The sequence below is a fragment of the Lagenorhynchus albirostris genome, chromosome 19 (genome assembly GCF_949774975.1).
Source record: "Lagenorhynchus albirostris chromosome 19, mLagAlb1.1, whole genome shotgun sequence".
Taxonomy (NCBI): Eukaryota; Metazoa; Chordata; class Mammalia; order Artiodactyla; family Delphinidae; genus Lagenorhynchus; species Lagenorhynchus albirostris.
In genome coordinates this window covers 33611523-33624010 of record NC_083113.1, presented here as the reverse complement: position 1 = coordinate 33624010, position 12488 = coordinate 33611523, and the positions used below count along the sequence as shown (strand labels likewise).

Here is a 12488-nt window from a genome sequence, read left to right as displayed (position 1 = left end):
CAGAAAGTGGTGCTGGGAAAGTTGGACAGCTGCATGTAAATCAATGAAGTAGAACACACCCTCATAGCATACACAACAATAAACTCAAAATGGCTCAAAGACTCAAACATAACACATGACACCATAAAACTCCAAGAAGAGAACATAGGCAAAACATTCTCTGACATAAATAGTACCAATGTTTTCCTAGGTCAGTCTCCCAAGGCAATAGAAATAAAAGCAAAAATAAACAAATGGGACCTAATCAAGCTTTCAAGCTTTTGCACAGCAAAGGAAACCATTAAAAACAAAAACAAAAAAAAGACAACCTAGGGAATGGGAGAAAATATTTGCAAATGATGTGACAGACAAGGGCTTAATCTCCAAAATATACAAACAGCTCATACAACTCAACACAATAACAAAACAACCCAATTGAAAAATGGACAGAAGACGTTAATAGACATTTCTCCAAAGAAGGCATAGAGGCGGCCAACAGACACATGAAAAGATGCTCAACACCACTAATTATTAGAGAAATGCAAATCAAAACTGCATTGAAGTACCACCTCACACTGGTCAGAATGGCTATCATTAAAAAGTCTACAAATAACAGATGCTGGAGAGGGTGTGGAGAAAAGGGAACCCTCCTATACTGTTGGTGGGAATGTAAATTGGTGCAGCCACTATGGAGAACAGTATGGAGGTTCCTCAGAAAACTAGAACTAGAGTTGCCATATGATCCAGCAATCCCACTCCTAGGCATATACCCAGACAACACTATAATTCAGAAAGACACATGCACACCTATGTTCATAGCAGCACTATTCACAATAGCCAAGATATGAAAACAACCTACATGTCCATGGACAGAAGAATGGATAAAGAAGATGTGGTGCATATATACAATGGAATACTACTCAGCCATAAAAAAGAATGAAATAAGGCCATTTGCAGCAACATGGATGCAACTAGAGATTATCACACCAAGTGAAGTAAGTCAGAAAGAGAAAGACAAATACCATATGATACCACTTACATGTGGAATCTAAATATGGCACAAATGAACCTACAAGACAGAAACAGACTCAGACATAGAGAGCAGACTGGTGGTTGCCAAAGGGGAGAGGGTGGGGAGGGAAGGACTGGGAGTTTGGGATTAGCAGAGGTAAACTATTATACATAGGATGGATAAACAACAAGGTCCTACTGTAGAGCACAGGGAACTATATCCAATATCCTGTGACAAACCATAATAGAAAAGAATATTAAAAAAAGGAATATTGATATGTGTATAACTGAGTCATTTTGCTGTACAGCAGAGATTGACACAACATGGTAAATCAAATATAAAAAGAGTGTGAGGCCCTTTAGCCCCGTGTCTCATGCCCCCACAGGCCTGGGAAAGCCTTGTCACTCCTACCTTGGGATGGGGAAACTGAGGCCCAGAGAGGGGAAGCAGCTGAGCCAGGCCGCACCAGGCGAGGCCCTAGGACGTGGCACCCCCAGGCTCCCCGTGCTCTATCTGAGTGATGCACCCCCATCACCCACTCCAGGGCCTTGATGCTCCTCCAGGCCCAGGGAAACCAGGCTGGGTTTTAGAGAGCTGGGCTCCAGGCTGTGTCCAGGAGCTCCTGTGGCTTCTGTGGCATCGTGGCTTCTTCTGTGGCTCCTGGGTTAGTGGCTGGCATGGGCGTGGCTGTCAGAGGGCCCTGGGCTCTGCATCGTTGTGCCCGCTGCATGGATCTCTCCTGTGGGCCCTGTTGGGAGGCAAGGCTTCCAGAGGCCCCTCCACACACGCTTTCTGTGGCTTCCCTGTAGAACACAGCAAGGCCCTGGGACCTGGCTTCTCTCTGACACTGTGCCTCCTTCCTCTCCCCAGTACCTGCCACGGAAGAGCACCCAGAATTGCAGGTGGAAGACGCTGATGCCGACAGCCAGCCCCTCAACGAGGAGGAGAATCCACCCTCTCCCACGGAAGAGCCCCCGGAAGTGCAGGTGGAAGACGCTGATGCCGACAGCCAGCCCCTCAACGAGGAGGAGAATCCACCCTCTCCCACGGAAGAGCCCCCGGAAGTGCAGGTGGAAGACGCTGATGCCGACAGCCAGCCCCTCAACGAGGAGGAGAATCCACCCTCTCCCACGGAAGAGCCCCCGGAAGTGCAGGTGGAAGACGCTGATGCCGACAGCCAGCCCCTCAACGAGGAGGAGAATCCACCCTCTCCCGTGCCGCTGCCCCCGTCTCCTGCCAAATGCGACACACTTGGGGTCCCAGGATCACCCACAGGGAGCCTCAGGTCACCTTTTATGCTTCTCTTGGGCTTTTCATAGCACAGTGCCACCTGTGCATTTGGCATTTGAGGACACTGGGGCCAGAGAGGGGAAGAAGCTGGCCCAAGTCACTCAGCAAGTTGCCGTCAGCGCTGGGACTATGGCCCCACCATTTTCCGTTCTCCTAATTTCTGGCTTCAGGCTCTATAGAAAGAGCTCTCTGAGGAAGCCCTGTCCAGAATACCCTCAATTGTACATTTGAAGGGGGTAAAAAATGTGACAGGGCTAATTTTATTGTTAAATAATACAATGGACATACCAAAGAACACTAGATATAATAACCATCCCTAACCCCACCACTCTAGGTGGTACTTTTATTTTTCTGCCTTCTCTTCCATACCTTGTCCGTGGGCCCATGCTTTTGAGTGGTTTTAGTTGAAGGAGTGATTGGATCATATCTCATTTGAGACCACATCTGATGTATTGAGCCCTTTTCCGTAGTGCTAGTCTGTCTCCTTAACACTCATCGTGATGCTGTGTTGACATCCTCCAGCTCCATGTACCAGGATAGACATAACAATCTCTGTGGTTGAATACTGTCCACAGTGGTGCTACAAATATCTCTTTGGTCTTCTGCCCTCTGTCCTTGGGCTCCTTTCTCGAGAGTGGATTTTCTGGTCAGGGTTGCGTGTGTTTTTGTGCCCCTCGAGATAGGTTAGTTGCTGCGTGGTTAGAGTTGGTTTTGGACAATCTGAGCCAGGTAACTGAGAGAGGGCCTGCAGAGAGCTGTAGGTAGTCTGTGAAGTGCAGTGCAGTGCTGTGTGAATGGTCAATTAAGCTAAAGGGGAGCTGCCAGTGCATCTCCTTTGCTGGCTAGATTGAGGGATGGTTCTTTTTTCTTGATTAATTCTTGCTTTTATCCATGAACCCTTGAGTAATTTCTCAGCTGAGGTCAGAAGACTGCCAAAACAGAGATGGTTGGACGTAGCAAACAGAAGGCTCCTGGATTTTGATGTGGAGAAAAGAGTCATGATCTCACCCAGCCTTGGAACACAGCTCACAGACACATCAGTCCTCACGTTTAATTCACTGAATCATACACAAAGTACAGAGAGCAGAAGACAGGGCACCACCATAATTGTAGACATCTGGTCTACCGCCCTCTGTTCCCTTTATAAGGGTAGGGAAACTGTACAGGCTGGGTTAGAGGTGGATATTCGGGAGGAGGGAGGGGACTAAGATCACTTGGGACAAGAATCAAAGCCTCCTGCCTTTTGCTTATGAGCTGGGTCTGTGAGGCTCCTCTTATTATCATTCATTCATTCATTTGCAAACATTTACTGAACATCTTTACGTGCCAGGCTCTGCTCTAGGTGCAGTGGTTGCATCAGGGAGAAGCCTGAGAGGGGCCTGCCCTCTTGGAGCTGACATTCCAGTGGGGCCGAGATAGACAATGAACAAGTAATCACACAAGGTTTTTCCAGAGAGTGCTAAGGAGAATGTGACTGTGAGAAACTGGGACGCCTCAGCCTGAGCTTGGCGCCAAGAGGGAATTCTGATGCCTGACATGAGAGGCCAGTGCGGCTGCCTGTGGCCCGGGATGGAATGAGCACTGGGGGCAACTGATGGGAACAGAAAAGCCACCAAAACAGAGGGGCACACGGGCAAGGCCCTTCTCACAGTGCAATGCTGTGGTTTGGAGTGAATCCCGAACATCCCCTGTCTACGAGGATTATGAAAATTCAACAAGCTACTGTATGTGAGGTGCTCAGCACAGGGCCAGGCACTGGGCGGTGCTGGAGGAGCATAGCTGCTGATTTAGTTCCACACTCTTGATTCTCTCCAGGCCCGGAGAGGGCACTGGGCTGGGAGCAAGAGGCCTGAGTTTAAGTCCCAGTTGTGAGATTTTTGCCCCAGTCTTCTTGTTTGCAGGCATCCTTTTAATTAGAGCGTAAAAGAGGTGAACCCGTGAGTTTTGCTATTCTAGGCGAGTTGGCGGAAGGTAATAGGGTGGTTTCAGAGCCTTGTGGAATAAAGCAAGTGCTGCACATCCCTCTGACCGTATCCCTTTACAAGCCCTAATGATGGAGTCCTGAGTCACAGTGGTTGAGTATGGGAAGAGTACCAAGTGGATTCAAATCTAGACACCAGCAGCTGAGACACCAGTGATTCCAGATGCAGCACTCTGTGGCAGACTTGGACTGAATGATGGGGACCTGGACATAATTTAGCCTTCATTCTTCAGATAGGGAAGCGGGAACTCCAGGAGGGCATGGGCTTTCCCCAGGTCACACCATGAGCTGGAAAACAGACTTCATGGCCCGTGGGTGTCAGCTTTTCCAGCCAGGGGCACATCTGCAAAGGGAGAGAAGCTGAGCTTCCAGGAGAGTTAATAAGATGGAATGTGAGCCCTCACACCTTCTCAGTAGCTGGAAGGGTGGTGTGATGGAGAAGGGGACGGGGTGGACTGGGAAGGGCAGTGCCCTCAGACTGGGAGGTGGAAGGGAGAAGGATGTTTAAACTGAGACCCGACTGAGTGACAAGCACCTCACTAAATTGGGTAGATTTAGTCCCATTTTATAGAAGGGGAAAACTGAGGCAGCTCAGAGGATTTGAGTAACTTGCCAAGGTCACACACTGGGAAGAAGCAGGGCTGGGGTGCAAATTCGGGTTTGCCCGATCCCAAGTCAGTGCTGTTACTTTTATGCTAGGCCATTGAATGGATGCAGAGACCGAGATCCAGAGGTTGGATGTGTCCCCTCTTCTCTTTTTTGTTTCCCTGCAGGCAAGCGAGGACCCTTTGGCAGCACCATCCTCTGTCCCCACCTCCCCCCCAGGATTCGCTCTGGGTGATCTGCAGGGCTCAAAGTTGGTTCACCCCCTCGCGGCCCCTGCCTCCCTGAAGGCCCCTCCCTTCCATGTCTGTGCTCTTGCAGGAAGAGGCTGTGCTCCCAAGATGATGAGGCTGAAGAGCCCAAGATGCTGTCACTGGCTGTATCGCCCGTGGTCGCTTGTTCGGACCCCACCAGCCCGCAGGGCACTGAGTAAGTGGGGGCCACCTCTGGGGTCACAGGGAACCAGAAGTCTGGGTGGGGATGGGCAAGCAAAGGGAGGTGAGTTGGGGGGAGAATGGATGTTTTTAGAACCTTCCACCCCAAGGCAGACTGTGCCGGTGGCTTCCCGGCAGTAGGAGAGGGCCGGGTCTCCTGCCCAGGCTGCTTCTAACCAGCCCAGAAATTCTGAAAAATCTGGTCAGCAGAATGGGCTCAAACTCTGGGCCCAGCTGTGTCCAGAACCACAGAGAGTGGGCCCTGGGGAATCCACATCTTTATAAGCTCCCCAGGTGATTCTGATGCAACTGGTCTGTGGAACAATGTTTAGCGGCCACTACGAGAGCATCGGGACCTGTGTCTCTGACATCGAAGTGTCACAAGGGCTGGGCCAGTGGGAGGTGTTTTCCTGAAGGGTCTACGTAGGCTGGTGACAGTGAATACCCCAGCCCTGGGCTCTGGCCTGGGATCCTCACCTCCTCTCCAGCCATTGCTTCTGGAGTGACCTTAGGAGACAATATACTTTCCTTCCAGTCTTTTTTTCTGTCCATAATTTTATGGAGTTTATGCTTAACAGTATTGTGGAAAGTTCAGAAAAGCAAAAGAAGCAGGAAAAAACCCAAACCTCACGTATAGTCCAGTGATCCATTTTAGCATACAGTGGAGTCACATCTTATGCAGTAGGGTAGGGGTAGGGGTAGGGTTTACTATCAGAAAATAAGCCAGAAATCAGGTATAATAATAAAAACTACCTTTGAAAACTCTTAAGGTGGTCAGCGTGGAACCCCATGTATTACTTCAGTAGCTTAAGATGCTATAACAAATAGACCTCAGTGATTCAGTGGCGTAAGGAACAAGACGTCTCATATGTCACAGTTGTGTCACTGGTGGTGTGTTTCAGGTCAGTGGAAGGCTCTGCCCCCTGCAGTCATTTAGGGCCCCAGCCAACAGTGGCTCTGCCACCTTTGTGTGGCTTTCAAGACCCTGCTGGTCACCACTAGAAAGGGGGAGTGCCAGGACGCTCTTCCACAAGGAGGCCCGGAATTGCACTAGCATGTCCACCCGTGAGAGCTCGCACGGCCACACCTGGGCAATGTAGTCGCTGGCTGCGTGGTGACCCCTCCCTGCAGGAGGGAGTGGGTGTGGGTGAGCAGCTCGTGTCTCCTCTGCCCCCCAGCACTATCTCTCATTATGACCCCCCCACTGATTTTCTCCAGCTAGCTCCCTCAACTGACACAAGAAGAGTAGCTGGCTTGAGTTTCAGTGCCTCAATGTATGAAAAAAAACAGTAGATCTGTAAACATTAGTGTTACCCTCAGCTCAGCAAGAAGATCACAGGCTACTCAGAGGAGAACATAGAACATAGGCTGGTTCACACGGCCGCCCGTCTCAACTCACCCAGGGCTCTTGACACACACTGAGCGGAAGACTCTCATTCATTCTCTCTGTCTGTGTCTGTCTCTCCCTTGCTGCAAGTTCATGCAGTTTAAATTCCTATAAACTAAAAGAATATGTAATGTATCTGCACTGTTTTTTAATATTTATTTATCTATTTATTTATTTAGGCTGCGCTGTGCAGCTTCTAGGATCTTAGTTCCCTGACCAGGGATCGAACCTGGGCCCTCGGCAGTGAGAGCACAGAGTCCTAACCACCAGACAGCCAGGGAATTCCCTGCACTGTTTTTTCCATCAGTTATTTCCTAAGCCTAAAAAAGTAGCCCCTGTCCCCTCTCTGATCTGTCCTGTATCTCATGTGAACCCCAAACCGAGACTAACAGCCCTGAACTGAGTTCCAGAGTTTCCCCCTGAATCACAAGTGGAATCCGAGTGTTTTTGGAATTGCCCATCTGAATCAGAGCATTCGTGGTACATTTTCTGAAAGCTGGGCACCCGGGTGTTTTTCCTCCCAGGAGATATTAAGGTGGGTTTGATGTTTTGATGTCAGAAGAAGACTGGGCCAGGATTTACCCCCTAAGGCCAGGTGGGATATAGATTCAGCTCTTGCCCGGTGGCGCAGGGGTCCCTCCCCACGCAGCCCGCTCAGCTCAGGGTGGTGTTCCCTCAGTGACCAGGACCGCGCAGCCTCCACAGACAGCCAGACCAGTGCCCTCATCAACAACCGGCTCCAGGAGCTGGTGAAGCTTTTCAAGGAGCGGATGGAGAAGGTGAAGGAGAAGCTCATCGACCCTGATGTCACCTCTGATGAAGAGAGCCCCAAGCCCTGTGAGTCCAGAGCTGGGGCTGGGCCACCTGACCAGGGGTGGGGTGGGGCCCCTTAAGGCCCCTGTCAATTCTTGGGGAAGGTGGCCCCAAGGAAACGGTTAGGGTGCTTGAGAGAAGCCCAGATCTCCATTCTCTGGAATTTGAGGTCCTTTATGTACAGGTTTAGCTACGTGTCCAGGGGAGGAAAGAATGTCAAAGTTCTGACCAGTGATCCAGTTGTACTTGGCTCTCCCTCCCACAGGGCAAGTTCCCTTGTTGACCCCCTGCCCCTTTCCCTCTGGCGGGCAGGTGGTCCACCCTGGGATGTATCTCATGGTCTTGCACTTAGATGGTGTCCATAACCCACTCTGGAACTACACAGTCTTATTTTTCAGAGGCCTCCACTGCAATATTCTTATGGGGTTACCTGAAAGTTTCCTGCTTTCAAAGTGCCAGGAGGAAATAAGAACCATGCTGTCTTGCCAGGGAGGTTTTCTAGGTCTTTTCAAAGGAGGGTTGTGCCTTAGAACTCATGGTGCCAACAGTGGACCTAGCAGAGCCTGACTTCACACTCCTAAAGCTGGAAACATAGCCATATTAAACCTGTAAGAACCAATTTCTAGGTCACCAACAACATCACCATAGATGCACAGGAAAACTGTGATCCCATCTGGTGTCTTGTTTTAGAGATGAGACAGCTGAGATTTCTGCTCTGAAAAACCTAGAACAATGTTTTCCTGATTTCTGGCCCTGGGTGGTGGAAGTTCTGGGTACCAATGCCCCTAGCCGTCCAGAGAAACCAAGGGGTGCAAGCACAGACACACAAGCACACACTCAACTGAAACATCCGGCGTGCCCAGAAACACCTCATTTTAGGCAGTTCCTGAGAAGCGGTCCCAGACTGGTAGCTGTAAGAGTTCGGAGCAGGTGCCCAGGTTGCTATTAAGGAAGATCTTTGTGGTTTGCTGCAGGAGAGCACCCAGAGCTTGTAGCAGGTTATGGGATGGTGCCAGGGTCCCCTCAGCTTCAGTTCCAGAGTCTGCAGTTGGGAGCCTTCTCTTTTTTGTGTTTTCATTAATTAATTAATTTTTGGCTATGTTGGGTCTTTGTTGCTGCGTGCGGGCTTTCTCTAGGGTAGGGGTAGGGGTAGGTAGGTAGCAGGGGCTACCCTCCGTTGCAGTGTGCGGGCTTCTCATTACGGTGACTTCTCTTGTTGCGGAGCACGGGCTCCAGGTGCATGGGTTTCAGTAGTTGTGGCGCACGGGCTTCAGTAGTTGTGGTTCGTGGGCTTCAGTAGTTGTGGCACACAGGCTTAGTTGCTCCGCAGTGTGTGGGATCGTCCCGGACCGGGGCTCGAACCCGTGTCCCCTGCACTGGCAGGTGGATTCTTAACCACTGCGCCACCAGGGAAGTCCTGCGAGCCTTCTCTTTGCATCCTCTACCCGAGCCTCAGGGCTGGGTCAGAGGGTCACAGTGTCATCCCATAGCCCCAGCCAAGAAAGCCCCAGAGCCGGCCCTGGATGTGAAGCCAGCTGAATCGGGGCAGGTGGAGGAGGAACACTATTGTGAAATGCTCTGCTGCAAGTTCAAACGCCGCCCCTGGAAGAAGTACCAGTTTCCCCAGAGCATCGACCCGACGACCAGTGAGTCCTGGGAAGGCGGTGGGCGTTGCCACATGTCACATGAGAGGGCAGGAGAATGGGAGGGGGTGGGGGCAGTGCAAGGGCGGGCCCCAAACAAAGTCCCTGAACTAGGACCATAAGATCATACCCATCTTAACAGACAAGCAAACTAAGGTACAGAGAAGTTAACTGGCCTAAAGACACAACTAGTCAGTGGCAGACTCAGGACTCCTGACTCTTGGCCAAGTCTTTTTTCTACTCTGCTCTTCCTGGCTCCTTCCCAGAGCTGCTGCTCTGAGCAGAAAAGGGGAAAAGTTCTTCCAACATCTAAAGTGAAGTCCCTCTCACTTGCCTTTTAGCCCATTTTGTATTCTTCAGGAATAACGACGCTTCATATGTGCACAGCACTTCACAGTTTACAAAGGAGCGCCCTGCCTTTTTTCTCTGACTTCTCCTTATGACTTCTCTGAGGAGGACAGAACAGGTGCCAGAGAGGGACTTTCCTAAGGACACACAAGAAGTCACTTGGGGGGCAGGACTTCAACCCTGGTGTCCATTGGTCCTTTAAAATGCCCAGGTGGGGGGAATTCCCTGGTGGTCCAGTGGTTAGGACTCTGCGCTTCTCCTACAGGGGGCATGGGCTTGATCGCCAGTCGGGGAACTAAGATCCCACAGGCTGCCCAGCGCGGTCAAAAAAATTAAAAACAAAAATAAATAAATAAATGATAAAATGCCCAGGTGACCTACAGTATCCATCCATCCATCCATGCACTTGTCCATCTGTGTATCCATCTGTCCATCTTCTATGCATTATTTACTGTTGTGTATTTACAAAGGCAGGAAATACATTTTTGGAAAAATTTCAACAAGAATGAGAGCAGAAGTGTTTTCTGGTTAGCCGTCTATTAACTAGTAATGACCCCATATCCCATATCCCCTACTCAGAGTACTCAATTTGTTAGGGCCTAGCCGTGATTTATTTTTATATCAAAGATAGTTTTACATGCCCCCCCCCCCGAAATTACAGAAGGGCCGCATATAGGGCTTGTAGGAAAGTGCAGACAGACGAGTGGGAAGCAGAAAGTCCCACCCTCATCCCGTGGCGAGGAGCCCTTCTCTGGCTGACGTTCTAGCATTTTCCTGGCCCCTCCCACCCCTGCAGACCTGATGTACATCGTGTGGCTGTTCTTCGTGGTGCTGGCCTGGAACTGGAACTGTTGGCTGATTCCTGTGCGCTGGGCCTTCCCCTACCAGATGCCGGACAACATCCACCTCTGGCTGCTGGTGGATTACCTGTGTGACCTCATCTACCTCCTGGACATCACCGTGTTCCAGCTGCGTCTGCAGTTTGTCAGAGGCGGGGACATCATTGTGAGTCACAGACAGGTGTGGGGGGGTGGCTGGGAGCAGACCCTGCAGCCAGAGCATTCGTGGGGCTGACCCCTGACGCTGGCAGGGACCAGAAGCTAATGAACAAGGAAATCTCAGGACGTCCACCCATGCTTATTCAACAGCGTCATTGCTTGTTTCACACATCTTTGATACGTTCAAATTACACACATCAAGTCTTGCTCATGGGTGAAGTGGTTCCTGGACCACCTGATGCAATGAGAGATGAAGAAGTGGCCTAGAGATTGACCTTTAGAACAGGCAGACCTGGTTCTAATCTCGGCTCAACCAGGACACCTGTATCACCTCTTGGAGCCTCAGTTTCCTCATCTGTAAAATGGGGATAGTAATCGCTCCCACCTCATACCATTGCTGTGAGGATCTATGGAGGTGATGTATGCAGAATGCTCAGCACAGGTATCTGCTGACAATCAACATTTCCTGCCGCACTACCCAGACCAGTTTGGGAGCCTGTGTTCTGGTGCACTTATTAGGGAGAAAACCTAAGTCCTGATTGTGACTTGGCAGAGTTCCCATCTCCCTGTGCATGTCACTTTTCAAAATCCCATGCTGGCAGAGCCTGCTCCACTGTGTGCAGACAAGTTGAGTTTGACCCTCTAAAACAATTTAGAGGAAAGAGAACTCCCTGAGCAACCTCTTTCCTGATCTGATCAGAGCAGTGGCCAGCTCCTCAGTGAATAAGGTTACAAATGGTCCAGGTAAGAGAGAATAAGCTCAATGTCCCTGCTTTCCATCCAGGAAGTTGGAATTGAGCTGAGTGCCCTTGGACAACTTCCCCCCTCACCCACCATGCCTCCCCCAGGAGCTCGACCCTCCCTATCTGTAGACTGTGAGGCTTTCATCGAAGCTCTGCTGGTCCCTTCTGCTACACATCCATGGGGCTGTTACTTCAATAGGAAGGTGGAGGTTGTGCGGGGATTTCCATCGCTGCTCCCATGGGGTCAGGGATTAAGCTCTCAGGCCATTTCACAGTCAGTATTCCATTTTATTCCAGACAGACAAAAAGGAGATGCGCAACAATTATCTGAAATCTCAGCGCTTTAAGGTGTGTGCCAGGGATCTTGGGAGGTGGTGTCTCTGGGGTCCCTGGCTGCTTTGGGGCCAACGTGACGTGGTTCCTGCCAGGACCAGCACGGGCTGGAGCTCGTTGGTAGGATGCCTCCTGCCCTAATTTTAGCCCCTCCAGGGGCATTCTGACCTCACCTTTCCATTGAAGGTGGAGACCCCTGCCACTCACCCCAGCCCACAACCCTGGGAGTTATATACTATTTTATGCACTGTGGTGTCCTGCTGGGATTTCAGATGGATATGCTCTGCCTCTTGCCCTTGGACTTTCTCTACTTGAAATTCGGTGTGAATCCCCTCCTGCGCTTGCCCCGCTGTTTGAAGGTAAGACCATCCAAGGCCTTCAGCTCCTCCGTGCTCTGCACCTGCAGTGGCAGCTTAATGTCTGGCCTGAGCAGCACTGGGGAGCAGGAGGCATCTGGGAGGGGTGGCCCCGAGGGGAGATGGGAAATTCCTTACAATTGTTAGCGCTTCTTATTTGTGCTGTGTGTTACATATTGTTCTGGAGGCTTTACAAGTGCCTACTTCCCAACAGCATGAGATGAGTGTTGTTAGTACCAGAATTTCACAAATGAGATGCCTGAGGCACAGAGAGGTTAAGTAACTTGCCCAAGGTCACACAGGTAGGAAGGAGTAGAGTCTGGATTTGAACCCAGGCAGCCTGTTTCCACTGTCTATGCTTTCAGTTACTATAGAGATTCAACAGAGAGACTTCTGCTTTATGATGGTCTTCATCTAAAAGATGGAGAAGCAGAGGCTTGGAAAGCTTGGGTGACTTGCCCAAGGTCACAGGAACCAGGAAGTGCCCAGGATGGATTTGAACATGCAGCCCGACACCTGTTTCATCATTAGTTGTTGTCATTACAGTGTCACTACAACCATTCCTCTT

At 50.5% G+C, this 12488-nt stretch overlaps 1 protein-coding gene across 1 annotated transcript in view; it reads left to right on the top strand.

Annotated features, from left to right (window-relative positions):
* CNGB1 (cyclic nucleotide gated channel subunit beta 1) overlaps window positions 1–12488 on the top strand; it is a gene marked incomplete at its 3' end in the record, with an annotated part of 89504 nt that overhangs the window by 52312 nt on the left and 24704 nt on the right. Inside the window, exons 18-25 of the mRNA XM_060130247.1 lie at window positions 1862–1893; window positions 2062–2276; window positions 5187–5294; window positions 7366–7523; window positions 8990–9145; window positions 10287–10495; window positions 11529–11579; window positions 11837–11923. Coding sequence (XP_059986230.1) covers window positions 1862–1893; window positions 2062–2276; window positions 5187–5294; window positions 7366–7523; window positions 8990–9145; window positions 10287–10495; window positions 11529–11579; window positions 11837–11923 — 1016 coding nt within the window. The remainder of the gene's footprint in view (window positions 1–1861; window positions 1894–2061; window positions 2277–5186; window positions 5295–7365; window positions 7524–8989; window positions 9146–10286; window positions 10496–11528; window positions 11580–11836; window positions 11924–12488) is intronic.